Raw genomic sequence first — 17,421 nt, 5'->3', positions numbered from 1 at the left:
AGTGTCTCGTTAGTATACAGAGAAAACTGAGGATATAGTGTACAGTAATAATAAAGGTATGTTGGGAATCACAAGGCATTTTTCTTCAACAATTTACATAGATAGATATCTATCATCCTCAGTGGAGGTGGTTGCTTCCCTTTAAGACAATCAAGGGGCATCCACAGGTCAGTTACCAGGAGGCGCTTAGTATATCTGGCACATGACCTTGTGGCTGGACAATTCCACCCCAGGTTCTGCTTTCCAGGAACTACTTGATAAAACCCCCCCCCCATAGAATGTTCTCGGCAGCGACAGGTATAAGATCTGTAAAGGATTTTATGCTCTTGATTTACTAAATCCAATTAACACTAAATACTATAAAATAGGATTTATTAGTTTACAAAAGTAGAATTTAAATTTTGAAAGAAGTGAATGTACAGAACAGATGCTGACATGATTGACCCCCAGCACTGCATACACAGGAGACAAGTAACTATTACAGTATGCAGGGTGTGTGCACCCATCCCCAGGTCCCTGGTATGGGATAGAGAAGGTGCTGGATTAAAGATCTCCACTCATTTTCTTTCCAAAATGTGGAAAAGAACCAGAATTATTAATACAACCCAGAAGCCAATACTGATGTACAGCCATGTGCACGTTGTGTGACCAGGGACTGATCAGGTGCAGGTGTCCTTCAGTGAAGCAGCGGGTCATACAGCGACGTTCTGTCCCTCCAGTCCATATTGTGCTACAAGCTCCTCCGCAAGATTCTCCGCTTTTATCTTCATCAGCAGAGACACGAGGACCTCCATGCCTTTCCTAGGAGCAGAGAAACAGGGATATAAATATGACTGCTTTCTTCTGCAAACAGCGCCACACCTGTTTACAGGTTATAAGGGGTAGTACAGCTTAGCCCCTTCACCTCAATGGCTCTGACCTGACTAGTATGCTGTGGTTAAAGAATGGAAGAAGCCACGTTGTTTTACAGGCAGTGCCACCCGCGTTAGCATTAGGACCCATCACTAACCACCAAGAATTTGTTAGTGTTCTTAAGCAATCTGAAGAAATGTGTACTCAATATTACTAACCCATTAACCCTGTTCCTTTTGTAGTTTGATATAACTCCAAAATAACCCCTTTTAAAGGAAATCTACCATCAGAATCTGTCATTATAAACCATGGGCACTTACCAGTTACAGTGTCTGGATCTATGAGTAATCTTATATGTGTTATCCATGGGCTTCTAAAATCAACTTTTATAACTATGCTAATGAGCCAGAGGGGTTATGGGTGTATTACCATATCCCCTCTTTGTTGCAGCTTCACAGGCTGTTACACAGTGGGAGGGGAAAGTGGTGCTCCATAGTGTGAGATTACAGCAAGCAGAGGGAGGAGAGCTCTGGGGGTGTTACCATAGTCCCCCTGTGTTATCCAGCAGCAGTCCCCCCCTCCTTTGAATATTCTCTTCAAAGTGTTTTGAATGTGCAAATGGTCCAGGTCAGCCGTGAATAAATACTACGTCTCTGCGAGTGGTATAAGAACTCTCAAGATAGACTTGGACATCGCTAATCTAAAACAAAACCAATCCCCTATTGCTGGAAACCTCAATGGTGAATATGATCGGGGAGGCTGATGGCCACTGATTGGACAAGATTTATCACCCTCTGTCAGTATGGTGGAGTCATCTGCTCCCCTCAAATGCCGCACAAATTTATTGAGGGTTTGGGTTAGTAGTTTTCCAACTTATCCAAAAGGGGGCGTGTGCTTGCCTGGGCACCACAAAATTAAGCCCTTAACCAGACCAAGTAATAGCTGGTGTAAAGTGACTCCACAGTTCTTAGCTCCTCCCGGTACATCTCCCAGCAGGATGGAGTATGACAACTGCCGCTCCCAGCACTGGTCTAATCACCGACAGATAAAGAGAACCCCCTAAATTAAATATATATTTTTTTAAAAATGCCATTAGAGAGCATTGCCTCTATCCCTTCATTGTCCTTCTACATGCCTGTAAACCTAAGCAATGAGGTCCTAAAGCTGTATGCAAATGACCTGTGAAATGTCCAATGAAGCATTAGCATATTCAAGCTGTCCGGCTTATTCACGAGTGGGAGGCACAGCCACACCCCCAGTGCTTGACTGACAGCCTGTATAATGATGTGAGGCTGTATAATGATGTGCTTCCTGGTGCTGGCGCCCCCCGCAGCCTGTATGTATGAGATATACCTCACACCATTATACAGGCTGTCAGTCATGTGTATAGGAGTAATGGCTCCTCCATGTGCTTCCTGGTGCTGGTGCCCCCTGCAGCCTGTGTGTGTATAGGAGATACAACAGCTCCAGGCTGCAGCCATGTTATAGCAGAACATGTCAGACTCATGTGTAGCTGATGTCTGTGTCTCTGTGTATTAGGAGGATGCAGCATGTCAGCAGATGCAGCACACACACTAGCCATGCTTTACTATACATTACACACAGACATGAGCAGGGGGAGGAGAGGGGAGGGGTAACAGGGGTGACATCACTGCCTCTGACCATGTGACCAGACTCATTTACATAATAAAGAATAGATGATTTTACAATGAATAATGTATGAAATAACTAGATAAAGGCTGGGATGGGATCCTTGTGAGCTGCTCCTACAGGTAGAACTGACAGAAATAGTGACAGAGACCTGATGACAGGTGTCCTTTAAATGTAGCATCAGGGGATGTGTGACCCCCCTCATACAATAAGGAGGAATGTAGGAGGAGCCCTTTTGACAATCCAATTAAGAACTCTCCCTTGAAAGGCACATTGGGCGCACTCCCCGGACACTCACCTGTCACTCAGCTTGTGCAGAGCGTGGACGCAGGTCGCCAGGTGTTTGCTGAAGTTTCCCAGTTGTGTTAAGGTCGCACCATTACTGAGCGTCTTATACCAGCTCTGAGGAAGAGCCCCGACTACCTGCAGGGAGACAACGCTGATTAACCCACTGCCACATGTGGCCGTTACTTGTGTTATGGGCGCACAGCGGGGCGCAGAAGGGAAGGAGGGACCTGCAGCTGCCAGGATTTTAGTTTCCTCATTGGAAACTTTCCTTTTGTAGGCTATAAAACTTTTGCTTTTTCGTTATTGGGGCCATGTGATGGCATTTTTTTGCGCGATGAGATGCTTTTTCCAGTGTTACCATTTTGGGGTTGGTATCACCTATTGTTGAAAATTTAAGAACTTTTGAGGTCAGGAGTGGAAAAGCATCAATTCTGTACTGGATTTTGACTTTTTTTGTGTGTGTGTGTTCACCGTATATCCTAATAATCCTGTTCTCTTTATTCTATGGGTCGATACGATTACGGGGATACCAGACATGAATATTTTTTCGGATGTTATACTAAATTTACCAAATAAAACCCTAACGTGGGGAAAAATATCAAGTGGCATAACATTGTTACTTTTTTGGAACTGGTTGATGGATTGTTTTTTGTGGGACATGTTGTACTTTGCAACATAATCATTCTGGAGTACATATGTTTTGTTTTTTTTTTAAATCACTTTTTATTGCATTTTTTTATTCAATTCATCTTTATTCTACGAGTTTTATTCTACGGACGCGGTGATACTATATGTGGGGTTTATCTTGTGATTTAGACTTTTTTTTTTTGCGTTATGGGGATTTTTATTAAAACATATTTTTTTACTTTTTGATTATTTCCACCATGGGACATGAACAATCAATCATCTGATTGCTTGTTTATGATAATACTCTGCAATACTCATGTATTGCAGGGTATTAGCAGTGTCAGCCTATGCACATGCATAGACTGACACTGCCTTAAAGAACAATCGGCGCCCCCGTAAGATGGGGAGTGGGACGGGTCTGATTGTGGGGCGGAGACCTCCAGCAGGCAGTTTAAATACCCGCGATCGGAGCTCACTGTTACAGCTAGCACCCCGTGTATCCCGATGCCAACTCGGCTCACATCTCGAGCTGGGCCGGCATTAGCTCTGTGTCCGATATTGTGGACGCACAGCGCTGAGATGTTAATTGCATTTCAATGCGCAAATGTAAATGCCATGTGTGAACATCACTTTACGGCAGAAACATGAAACTCTGAAATGAGAAAACATAATCCAATCACGTGTTACCTTGCAGCATTTGTCCAGTAGCTCGGGGCCCGGCTCTGCATTCAGGAGAACCAGGAGGAGGTAGCGATTCAGCAGCTTGTCCAGGCTCAGCTCCTGGAGGGTTTCTTCCTGGAGAAATCCATCCCATAATAGAATATTCCCAAACAACTGGAAAGACAAAAATGTTTGCAAGTCAATCATGGTAAGTGCAGAGGTTCCCTACTCTATGTCCTGCATGAATGATGTGACCACATGAGGTCTAATGTCACCTGTACATTAAAGGGGGTGACAAAACCCAACTGATCACATGTAGCATTAGAATGGGGCGGCAGCCATACATCAAGGGAGAGTACAGGACTCCTCTACATCACAGAATGTATAAGAGGTGAACATGCGAGACCATCGCTTCATTCCAGCAGGGGGCACAGGAAGTCCCAGGCATTAGCCCATTATATAGTAACAGGTAATGTATACACATTATACTGTCTACACCAGAATGCTGAAGTAGTTTGTACCTGAAATGCAGTGTGCCACATTTATTGAGGGTTTTAGGCCATTTTTAATCAGTTTTCTGACTTGTCCGAAAAAGGGGAGTGGCCCTGCAGAAAATAGCCTGTGTGCCCGAAAATTCAATATTGAGGTGTAGCAAACTAATGGGAGGTGTAAAGTACAACCCGCCAGTCTTATCCTGCACCAGATGAATCCTCCAGCATCAGACACAGGGATAAACCTGTCTAGACTCTACACTGGTCTAATGACTGACACATGAATACACATGCCCATAGGTAAATAAGCAGAACCAGCACCAAACAACATCACTTACTTTTACCGCTGACCAGAACCGTCTCTCTTGGAATTTTCTATGCAGTGAATTCCTGTCCTCTAATAATCTGCAACAAAAAGAAAGCGTCAAAGATCAGTCTAGTAAAGATCATCCCCAGAGCCGAGTATTAGTCAATAACCAGTCCAAAGCCTGAACCTCACCTTCATGTATCTTCATATCAGCCATGATATTAAAGAAAATCTACCATCCTAATCCATCCTGATAAACCAGGGACATTACTCATAGACCCAGGCACAGGGACTGTGGTAATCTTCTTATATTATTATCCATGGCCTCCTTCCTTCTAAAATCAACTTTTAATATTATAATAATGAGCCAAAGGGCTCCTGGGGGTGTTAGAAGAGCCCCCATGCTTCCGATTTACAGGATGTTACACTGTGTAGGACACTGTTCTGCTTCCTCTGTGTGATATTACACAAGGCAGAGGGAGGGGGAAGTGCTGAGGGAGCAGAGGGGGGAGACAGAATAACAGCCTGTGATGCTACAGCACAGAGGGCTACTGACAATATGTCTTGGTTGCACAGAACGCACCCAAACCCCCACATACAAACATAAAAAGCAATTCTGCTCATAGATGCAGACACTGTGCTGTGGCGTGTTATTAGAGATCCTCCGTGCTGCAGCTTTATTGCCAATTGCACCGGTTTCCCCCCTCCCTCTGCTTGCTGTTATTTCACTCCAGCAGAGGAAATATCAGTACATGGTGGGAAGACGGAAGTGCTCCTGCACACTGTAACAGCATGTGAATCTGCAGCATGGTGGGGCTCTGGTAACCACCCCCAATTAGCATAATTGTAAATGTTGATATTAGAAGGATGGAGGCCATGGATAACACATATAAGAAGATTACAAGAGTCACGGTCCCTGGTTTATCATAATGGCAGATTTCCTTAGAGGGGTTTTCCAGTATATGTATAGTGATGCTCTATCCATACGTGTCCCATCCCACCACTTATAGCAGGGTTGCTGCCAGCGTAAGCTACACAGTAGATTCAGCTTGAAGAAACAACTGTGATGTAAGTGAATGGGAGCCTGCATGGATGGGGCATAGGGATCAGCACTTACAACAGTCTCATATACATATTTTATGGATATATCAATTATCTCACTAGTCTTGTGTAGCTGGAAAGCTGTTGGATCATCGGAGTGTCTCCTCCCTTTATACCAGGTACACTGTATAGTGGCTGGTCTTGGTATAGCAGTTGAGCTGCACGTGAGGAGTGTATGACTTGTACCCAAATAATCCTCCAGTAGATGCATACACAAACTAAACAAATGCTTTTCTAAGCTGACATGCGTTACAGTGTAACAGTCTGGACCTCTGATCGCCTAAATCTGGTAAATTACGCTGATGTACATGATCCGTGCTTAGTTACCCCATTACACTCCAGCCAAACATCAATCCAGTATTACTGTGCAGGTGCCACATCTGCAGTGTCTCACACGGGGCAGTCTGATTCACTCGAATTAAGAGAGATCTGTCCGTACCTTTTAGGGTAGAGGGGGATAAATACATCATCTTCAATGGATTTCTTTAATCTTGAAACCAGACAAGTGACAAAACCCTGAAACACAGAAGACAAGAACATCAGCTACCGAGGTGTGGAGGCTACATGGTGCCATCTCAGGGGTGCAGACATATGACCTCACCTGCACAGCTTTACTCCTCTCATCTCCCAATATATGCGTTTTGCAGAAATCCACCAGTCTCACAGTTTGAGTGGATGACATAGGATCCCACACACGTTCAACCAGTCCTGAAATACCAGTAACAAGTACATTATTGATCTTGCGTTACATCCTGTATTATACCCCAGAGCTGCACTCACTATTCTGCTGCTGGTGCAGTCACTGTGTACATACATGATATTACTTATCCTGTACTGATCCTGAGTTACATCCTGTATTATACTCCAGAGCTGCACTCACTATTCTGCTGCTGGTGCAGTCACTGTGTACATACATGATATTACTTATCCTGTACTGATCCTGAGTTACATCCTGTATTATACTCCAGAGCTGCACTCACTATTCTGCTGCTGGTGCAGTCACTGTGTACATACATGACATTACTTATCCTGTACTGATCCTGAGTTACATCCTGTATTATACTCCAGAGCTGCACTCACTATTCTGCTGCTGGTGCAGTCACTGTGTACATACATGACATTACTTATCCTGTACTGATCCTGAGTTACATCCTGTATTATACCCCAGAGCTGCACTCACTATTCTGCTGCTGGTGCAGTCACTGTGTACATACATGACATTACTTATCCTGTACTGATCCTGAGTTACATCCTGTATTATACCCCAGAGCTGCACTCACTATTCTGCTGCTGGTGCAGTCACTGTGTACATACATGACATTACTTATCCTGTACTGATCCTGAGTTACATCCTGTATTATACCCCAGAGCTGCACTCACTATTCTGCTGCTGATGCAGTCACTGTGTACATACATGACATTACTGATCCTGTACTGATCCTCAGTTACATCCTGTATTATACTCCAGAGCTGCACTCACTATTCAGCTGGTGGTGCAGTCATTGTGTACATAAACTACATTACTGTTGCTATCCAAAGTCATCATAACATGTTTGTCACCTGACACTTTGGGGATAACAGTCTTCTCTATGACAGCGTTCAGCACTTTATGATCCGGGTCGTCCTCCAAATTGTTTTCCTGTTCGTGTTTGCTGAAGCAGAAATCATCCAGGTCACGATACCATGGCATGTGCTCCAGCAATGCTGTGTCCTAGGGCATGGAGAGCAGAGTCAGCCAATGCAGCTCATGGTACAAACCAAAAATCTATCATTTAAAATAATCTATCAACGATACTGATCATGCAGATTGCAGCCAGTGTTAAGTATTTTCCCTGGAGATCTGTGTGAAGATACCTTTGTGCGTGTTGTTAGTAGCAGCAGAACAGGAATTAAAACTCACAGTCCTGCTGCCACTAACATAAAGGTAGGGATACAAAGATCTCCACTGGTCACAGAGCTTGATAGTCAAAACTGCTAACATCCCCGTAAGGAACACTCCCTTCATTGTTGGATGAGGACAGGTACATGACATAGGCATTTTATTATCTTTATGTAATTTGCTTGAAATCTGACCCCTCCGGCTTCCTGTATGAGGCAATGTCACGCTACCTGCAGAGGATTCCAGTTTATTAACTGCTTCCGCACCAGAGGACCCAGCAATTTGGGAATACATAAGCTGATGTAGGCATCGTAATACGTCTCGGGGAAGCGCTCCCTCCACTCGTGAAACTTCGCTAGGACGTTCTTTATCTGGTAAAAGTCCTCATTGACGTCATCGAAGATGGGCTTACACAGGAGGAGGACGTCCTCTGCAGAAGGGGAACAGTAAGGAACATATGAAAATTCAGCCAAAAAGCAAGTCTGCTATGCAATGTGAAGGTCATTATCCTTGCAATTGCTAGTTATCCTCTATCCTGTGAATGGGGGTAACAAGCAAAGGTGGAGAAACCCTTAAAACCCAGTAGGATAAAATGAAATGTGCTGCAAATATAATTTTATGTTGTATGTCATCATTGCGAGTGAACGCATCCAATCAGTCTAGGGGTTTGGACACATCTCGTCAAGGTGTAAGACCACAGCTTCACTCATGCACACAAGGGCACTACGGGTCAAGCCGATTGCACTGTGACTGTGATAATCTTCTTAAATTCTTATCCATGGCCTCCTTCCTTCAAAAATCAACTTTTAAAATTATGTCTGAAGAGATCTTGGGGGTGATCTCCATGCTGCAGATTCACAGACTGTTACAGTGTGCAAGAGGACTTCCCCCTTCCCATCATGTGCCAAAACTTCCTTTACTGCAGCGAGATAACATCAGGCAGAGGGAGGGGGAAACAGTTTAACTGCCAGTGAAGCTGCAGCACGGAGGAGCTCTGGTAACATGCCGACAGCACACAGTCTAGATCTAAGAGCAGACATGACAGTGATTACCATTAACGTTCAGATCTGGGGTTTGGGTGCATCACCCACTGCCAGGGCATATTGCTAGATTGGAGGCCATGCAGCTGTGAATGGCCAGGGGAGTCACCTTGCCTTCCAGCCAATCAGGGCGAAAGATAGTAGCTTCTATTTGCCGGATTAGTTGCACGGCCGCCAATCTGACAATATGTCCGACTTGTGCTGGTCGCACCTAAACCCCAGATCTGAACCTAAAGAGCAATCCCCAAATATCTCTTTAAGGAATTGTCCCGGTTTTATTGGTAGATTTCCAGTAAATTTATGTTGCATTGCTCCTCTAATTTCTCTCTCCCCGCTACCTTGATTTTGCTGGTATTCCCTTTCTTGGTCAGGAGGCAGCTCATCGTCACTAGACATTCCCTCGTGGTGATCTTTTTGGCCAGAATCCTCACGTTTCTGGCGTCTTCTCCTCCTGTATCGAGGACAATTGAATCACGTTAAAAGGGGGTTGCCCGAGATTAATATATTGGTATATAGTAACCTCTTCTCATCTCGTCAAGAAAAGGTAACCCTAAATCTGTGACCCCGGATCGACCGCTGCCTAACACTCGCTGGAGGTGGATTTGGTTGATGCTCGTATTAAAGGAAACCTACCATTTAGAATGGCAGGGGTAAGCTGTAAGTACCGAGCACCAGCTCAGGGTGAGCTGGTGCCGGTACTTACTTTCGTTAGTGTTATAAAACGCGGTATCGCGTTTTTAATACTTTAGAGCAGGAGAGGGTTCGGCGCTGCGCGCGACATCTCCGCTATTTCCTATGTAGTCGCGCGCGCACGATCGTGCGCACGCAGCGCCGAAGCCTCTCCTGCTCTAAATTTTAAAAAGTGTTAAAAACGCGATACCGCGGTTTATAACACTAACGAAAGTAAGTACCGGCACCAGCTCACCCTGAGCTGGTGCTCGGTACTTATAGCTTACCCCTACCATTCTAAATGGTAGGTTTCCTTTAAGCTTTCCAGCTCCACACATAACCTAAAATCTGTCTATTGCAAACAACCACCCAGCGGTATAAATACATCACCTGCGCAGCTCCAGGTCCTGCAGGTTCATCTTTGTTTTGTCATCTGCATCATTATCCCCTCCAGTTCCTGAAAGTAAGAGACACAATCCATGAAGCTTCTATGATGTGAGCAGGCAGGGGACCACCGGATATTAATGTACCTACCTGCGAGTTTCTGGATGGCAGTGGATTCAAGCTGCAGGTCATCCTGCCTGCGCTTCAGTAATGTCCTGCTGCGACTCTCCAGGATCTCAGACATCTCTGACTCCAGCTGATAAATCTCTTGGATCTAATGAAGACATTGCAGTTTTACACAAGTCCTGCATCAGGCAAAGCGCTCATCACTTCGGATGCTGAACTATTATCCAGATCTATTGTGTCTGCAGTTCTAGTTTCTTTGAATTAAAGCTTATGGATTCTCTCATGCTGAAAAGTTCTGCAGGTACGTACATATATCTGTAGGTGTTTTCATTGCTCACCAATTACACACATAACACACAACATCTGACTTCTAATTAAAATGTTCAGGGTTTTTCCCCAGTTATATAAATACTTCCAGACCCCACACGTGTTTACATTTGTGCATTAGTGATGTCTTCTTCTACACTGGCCTCAGTAGTCATGTGCACCGCTGAGGCCAATGATTAGCTGCATTGAGAGGTATTGTACAGGGCAAGGGTTTCTCAGTTATAAGAGAAGATTTCCCTTTAGTAGCGTTCACTTTGGAAAACAAACTGTGGGTAACAGTATAATTTTGGAGAGAGCTCTGGATGAGAGTAGAGGTTGTGCAGGCAGCAGTTACTTCTCCACACCCTTCATTACCTTCTCATTGAGACAGTCCACAAAGTTCTCCACAAAAACTTTCATCTCCTTGAAGAATTTGTAGCTTCTCTCACTCGTTGACGTCTCCAGCTTCTGCAGCGCGCTCTTTGCATCTTCAAGGTCATGGGTGTATTTTTCGTTGTCCATGACGTGTGCTCTGTGCACCTCCTCCATGGAAGAGATTCTGAAGACAATAAAGAACTTGTGGCTCAAAGAGTATAGGGAACCCCTCCAGCTCTACAATATATCCAGTTGTCTGTGTAAGTCACTGGTAATGAATTCTCAGTTATACAAAAGAAAATCTGTGACTAGTGGGGACCCTCCTGTGCAAAAACAGTCAGCAATAAAAGTAAAGGGGGTCTCGCCAGCCAATCAAATATTATATTCGAAATAATGTACCTTGCTCTCAGCCTTTTTCTAATATCTTCTATGGTCACAAGTGGAGTAGAAAACTTTGGTTCTGCCTGCTTTCTCACACGTGGGGGGCTACGGCCCTGTAATAAATCGTTGTCCACCACCTACAAATATAATACATTTAAAAAAAAAAAAAATCAGCAGATGACGCTATGGAATGGACAAGAGGTTTATAGAAAGAAAGAATTTGGCATGGGAGAGTTAGAATGTCACATGTATACGACCGCATAGTGGCCAGTGATACAGCCACACAATTTGCAGCCGGATCTCAGCCCCTAAAGCTCTATGGCACCTGGTCACATGGTGTCTCACCGCAACATGCCCGAACTGGGGACGGCCACTTGCAAAATGTAGGACATGTCATGTAGCTGATCGACTTTCAATGGAGGGGTGAGGAGCATTCACTCTCCCTCTATTCTCCACCCGGCCGTGTGCTATGTGAGATCTCACTGTGAGGCCGTATCTGTACTGAATGTTACTATATAATCGCCACATTATTCACCAGCATAAACCATCGCTTGACATCTGGTATAAGACATATCACTGCAAAAATACATCCCTTTAAATGGTTATACCAGGATTTACACTCATGACTTGGCCATTGGATAGGTGCTCAATCTCAGATTGTATGCAGTCAAACAGCCGGTGATTAGGCCAGTGGCAGCACATTTTGCTCATTACCTTTCAAGGGAAATGGGGGCAAGCTGGTCAATCTGCGCGGGAGGATTTCTAGTTCATGTCCAAACCCACGTTCAAAGTTTATGCGAAAGACGCCATGATATAGCTTACACACCTGTGGACGTCTGATGGCTTTTCTTATTTGCTGCTCCTCCCACTTGTCCTGGATGTCATCTAGTTCTTCATTGTCACTGTCTGACTCGCTGCTGGAGGCTAGAAAACACACATTTAGGTTATAAGTTAGAGTCCAAATGATAGGAGGTCTTACTACAGATGGTCCAAATGGTGGGATCCCCACAGATCATGAGAAGATGGTTATCTGAATCCCCTGTGTAAGTGGATTAAATTCACAAAGGGTACTCAGTAACCCCTAATCTTGTGATTATTGAGGGTCCCAGCAGTCATACTTTTACCTCCAACCGGTGTCTAGGATATAAATTTAACAAACAAAAAGACAAACTTTGAACTTTACCTTGTAGGGTTCTAGGAATAGAAATGTAAAAGGAGTCCTGCTCCTACCTGAAGGCCCTGCACCATGTTCAATGGATTAGCTTTGACTGGAGTGTTCCTGTAAAGGACGTCACCACCTGGATGAAGGGTTGTATGCAAATGAGTCTTATGGGCTCCAGGCTCCATTAACACCTATGGAGACAGGAGCCCCTCAAACTCATTTGCATACAGTCCATCATCCTGGTGGTAGATGCCCTTTAAATCTCAGTCTTAGAAGGATAGAAGAATCTTACACATTTCCTCAGCCATCTGATCTTTCAGGGTTTTCATCCCGGGGGCAAATGTGATCCTCTTCTCGTGATCGTCAAGCTCGTCATCACTTTCTGATTGGCTGGAATCTGACTGTTCATGAGAGACATCAAGCGATATGTAATCTCCCTGGGCTCGGGCCAATTTCCTGCGGTTGCGAGCTGCTCGGATCTGTTTAGCGTCTGGGATTCCATCTGTGCTGAACAAAAGGTTAAGAAACATTGGTCACAAAGGTTTTACATGCGTCACATGGGTAGTAGAGTATATCATCTGTATTTCACATGTTTGTGCAGCGCTGCGTAATCTGTGTGCGCTATATAAATAAATTATTATTATTATTATTATATTTCTATTATGTAATACTTCTCACATCTGAAATTTTACTACAATTGCTTTCAATCTAAACAAAGCCCCACAAGCTTCATACATTTCCAGCACCGATCTCTCTCCTCTGATGACTAATAAATCACTTATTACGCTACAGTATAGAATGGATGCAACTTTGACAAACCATCAGTTAAGAGAAGCCATGTGCACATCTACTTTCCTAACCACTTGTAAAGAAGAAAGTCCCCCCATGAATATCTGCAAGAGGAGATCCTGGTGATAAACCAGATGCTCGTTATGAAACATTCAATTGATCTTTCCCTTGTATGTTAGATATTGTTAAATGGGTTTTCTGGTTACCGTAAGATCAGTCCAGAAGTGTTGCCGACATTTGGGCTCCCTAGTGATCCGATGCCCCATGGCTCAGGAATCAGGAAGTCCAGCTAAAATTCGCATTGTAGTGGCTGTACTTAAGAACTGCAGCTCAGTAACCATTCAAGTGAAGTCAAGCTGCAGTAACGCTGCTCAGTTGCTGCACAGAACAGAGGTGTATTTGAGAACCTGATCTGTGTGTCGATTCTGATAGGAGGTAGCCAGAACCAGCTAACTAGCCCACCAATCCCTTTTAAGCGATTCCCACCAATACCCTAACCTTAGGAAATAAATTTGTGTACTGCCACAGGTAGATATGTAAAACGTGCATGTCCCAAGTCCCCGATTCTGGCAAAAAATAAAAGCCGAACTGTCTACAGGTTATGTGCAGTATTACAACAAAAATGTTGCCACTGGAAGAATGTAGTAGATATTTATATATTTTTTTTATTAATCCCATACAACCCCTTAAAGTATTAATTAAAAGGCCCAGATCAGCTGATGGGCTTTGAAAAGTTTGGAACTGCAAACCACTAGTATATAAAGGAACAAGGGTGGTTTAATGTCCCCGGTTTTGCCTCCAGGATCCCATTTGAATGCTTTAAGAAGATTGGGGAGGAAATTTATGATATGATCGAAGCCGAACACCCCCCCCCCCCCCGCCACGGTTGATACATCAGGAGGCTCAGACCTCAGAGCTGCACTTTCCTGCATACATGCAGTATCTGCCACTATGTCTATGTCAAAGCTTGCTGTATGGCAGTTCTGGGTCTTCTTCCTGGAGTGTCATGTCCATATTTGTAATTATTATTAAATTAAAAAGTTAATATATTTTACACTATTTTGGTCAATATTGTTCAGGTTTTTTTTGTAGGTTTTCTAGGTTGTCATAGGTAAACATTTTTGTCAGCTATTTTGTTTAAAATATGGAGGCAATTTTGTAGGTGCTCTTAATGTATCTGGCGGGCGGCTTGGCTGCAATGCAATTGTATGCCGGGCCCTGCCTGGGGTAGATCTTCACATTGACCTGCTGTGGAGCTGGCCAAGAATTGCGAGTATTTCAGGGCTTATACACCAAAAAAAAAAAAAAAAAAAACGAGCATACCAGTCATGATAAATGTCCCCTCAATGTCTGACAATGTATGTCAATTTTTAGTGGAATTAACCGAGCTAAAAGAGGTCCACTTAAATAAAACTATTTTTGGAAATGTCTGCATACAATAGTTACAACTGACCTGCTGCAGGCGTTTGCTGTGAAGGTGACGAGGATGGACTGTTGCTCTCCGGATCAGAATATTCTTCCTTCTCCAATTCATCCAAAGTTTCCTGCTCGTTCTGTTCTGATTCTGGACTGCTGTCTGCACCTACATTTTAATAAAGTTGTTTGAATTTACAGATCTTCAGTAAAAATATACAGAACCTGCAAAAATCCAGATACTCATGTGCAGGAAAAAATGTCATAGGTGGAAGGATTCTGCCCTCCCGCATCTCACTGCATCGGTTTCTAGGATCCATTATGTCCAGACTTTACCTTTCTCTGGAGGTTTCCTACTGGGTTCCACATCATCAGACTTTTTCTGAACCTTAAATATGACAGCATTGATGGTGGGCTTCCTGATCTTAAAGGAATCATCTTCACCTGTAATGACAAAGCAAATGAGTGATGAAGGCTGAAGATATGTCAGGTAACAGCAGAGAAGAGCAAATCACCGGCTCTAAGAGACTCGATGTATAGAAATGTAACCCCCGGCTTTACCATCAGATGAATGGAGGAAGTGTACAAGGCCGGTCCCACCACTGGTGTTATTAACAGGGGGAAGTAGAGCAGCAGCCAAGTCTTTTTTTTGTTTATGCCCTTCATGACGGAAGGTCGGGTGAAGTCTATGAGGAACAGAAGGTCTGGGAAACTTTTTATTTACCTTCCATTGAATGTAATGGAAAGCCCAGACGCAGGTGTGAATGGAGCCTCGTTGGGATCTGGTCAACCTACTTAAGAACACCCGACTTACAGATGACTCCTAGTTACAAACAGGCCTCTGGATGTTGGTAATTACTGTACTTTAGTCCTAGGCTACAATGAACAGCTATAACAGTTATCACAGGTGTCTGTAATGAAGATTTATTGTTACTCCTGGTTCTCATGACAACCCAACATTTTTAAAATCCAATTGTCACAGAGACCAAAAATTTTTTAGCCAGAGTTACAGTGATAAAATATACAGTTCTGACTTACATGCAAATTCAACTTAAGAACAAACTCAAAGAACCTATCATGTGCGTAACCCAGGTACTGCCTGTGCCATCAATAATAGAATAGTGGGAAACCTTATAGAGCAGTGGTGGTGAACCTATAGCACTGGTGCCAGAGGTGGCACTCGGAGGCCTCTCTGTGGGCACCCAGGCCATCACCCCAGCCTAGAGTTTCCAGACAGAACTCAAAACCTCCTCCTGATGTCCCTAGCCACCCAGGATGTGCTGTGATCAGTGCTATTTTAAAGCTACACATCCTTAGCTGTCTGGGACTACAGGAGGTGCAGACAAGGCTGCATTATTACTGGAGCTTTTTCTCTGCACCCCGCAATTCTTCCTGTTCAGGGAGACCCTGGAAGGAAGTTACAATGATAATCTTAATTTCTCTTTCTGTCAACTGTCAATTGGTGTCCTCAAGATGCCGATACAATTAAAAGCTGTGACAAAACAGGTACCAACATGTTACTGCTTAAATTGCCATGTTGGCACTTTGCATTTAAATAATTGGGTTTGGTTGTAATTTGGGCTCTCAGTCTCTAAAAGGTTTGCCATCACTGTGAGGCCGCGGTCACACGTACCGCTAAGCGTCCGTCATAACGCGACGCTAGCGCATAGGGGGAGGTCCTCGGCCCAAACACACATGCGTTTCCAGGGAAATACATGCGATTGTTAAGCCGATCGCATGCGTTTCTCTGGAAACGCATGCACGTTCGGGCCGAGGACCTCCCCCTGTGCGCTAGCGTCGCGTTATGAACGAACGTCTAGCGGTATGTGTGACCGCGGCCTTGGTCCTGGTTCCTGCGGTGCTCTGGTACTTCCACTTTTAGTCCCTGCTCCCGACCACAAGGGTGGGGACCGACGTCCACCAATGAAAGTTCTTCACAAACCACGTAATGTCACTTCCTTGTTGTCCCCTGGTTTAAGGCCTTTGATAGACTGAAGCGGGTCATGTGACCCATGGCAAAAACTGTGGCCGGGGAAGGGGATTTAAACTGCCAGGTTTTGAGATTCCCTGGAAAACCCCTTTAAGGTTTCCATGGATACAGTAAAGGCCTCTCACCTTCCTTTTCTGCAGTGAAGCTGAGAGCGCTGTGAGGGCCGGCGCTGCGGGCAGGCGGCTCCTCCTCATCCACCTCTTCCTCCTCACTGTCCGCCTCCTCTTTCCTCTTCCTGGTCCCGCAGGTCAGTCCTCTCCTTCCGGTTCTCCGCGGCCTCTCCACCTTCCCCTGCTCCTCATCTTCCTCCTCTTCATCGCTGGACGCCGCTTTCCGCACCCGCAGATTCCGATTCGGTTTCCTAAACATCCTGCACACACAGCGCTGACAGGCGCCTAATTACTACGTCACTGCCGCGCGCCGCCGGATTATCCAATCACATTCCGCATTCTTTTTTTTTATTCGAATAAACTTTATTACTCGCTTGCTGAAGTTGACATTCTTGCGGCATCTTTTTTTTCCCCCAACATAACTTTAAAAGTATAAGTATCGGCACTTTTTACTGTCATTTTTTTCTTCTTTTTGAAGCATACAACTTTATTATATTTTATTATGTTTTGTGACTAACCCCTTACCGTTACATATTTTTTGTTGCTTGCATTTACTTTAACGTTTGACATTTTTCTGTCATTTTTTCTTGTTTTTGAAGCATAAAACTTTATTATATTTTATTATGTTTTGTGATTAACCCCTTACCGTTACATATTTTTTTGTTGCTTGACTCTTCTTTAACATTTAACATTTTTTTCTCAATTTTCTTCTTTTTGAAGCACAAAACTTTATTATATTTCATTATGTTTTGTGATTAACCCCTTACCGTTACATTTTTCTGTTGCTTGACTTTACTTTAACATTTACAATTTTTCTGTCC

General features: G+C 44.1%; 1 protein-coding gene across 1 annotated transcript; it reads right to left on the bottom strand.

Annotated features, from left to right (window-relative positions):
- Positions 1-355: 355 nt before the first annotated feature.
- GCFC2 (GC-rich sequence DNA-binding factor 2) lies at positions 356-16,924 on the bottom strand. The gene is made up of 18 exons (XM_072143692.1): positions 16,616-16,924; positions 14,837-14,944; positions 14,541-14,669; positions 12,591-12,800; positions 11,963-12,060; positions 11,155-11,273; positions 10,756-10,939; positions 10,099-10,222; positions 9,955-10,021; positions 9,234-9,346; positions 8,086-8,285; positions 7,537-7,687; positions 6,578-6,684; positions 6,416-6,492; positions 4,907-4,973; positions 4,105-4,251; positions 2,801-2,925; positions 356-801 (listed from the first exon to the last, which is right to left on the bottom strand). The coding sequence occupies exons 1-18, from the start codon at positions 16,857-16,859 to the stop codon at positions 693-695; spliced, it is 2,379 nt and encodes a 792-aa protein (XP_071999793.1). The 5' UTR covers positions 16,860-16,924; the 3' UTR covers positions 356-692.
- Between the last annotated feature and the right edge of the window lie 497 nt (positions 16,925-17,421).

This window comes from Engystomops pustulosus, chromosome 3, assembly GCF_040894005.1.
Source record: "Engystomops pustulosus chromosome 3, aEngPut4.maternal, whole genome shotgun sequence".
In the NCBI taxonomy this organism is placed as follows: domain Eukaryota; kingdom Metazoa; phylum Chordata; class Amphibia; order Anura; family Leptodactylidae; genus Engystomops; species Engystomops pustulosus.
The sequence above is the reverse complement of the archived record's forward strand: the minus strand, read 5'-3'. Positions and strand labels throughout refer to the sequence as shown.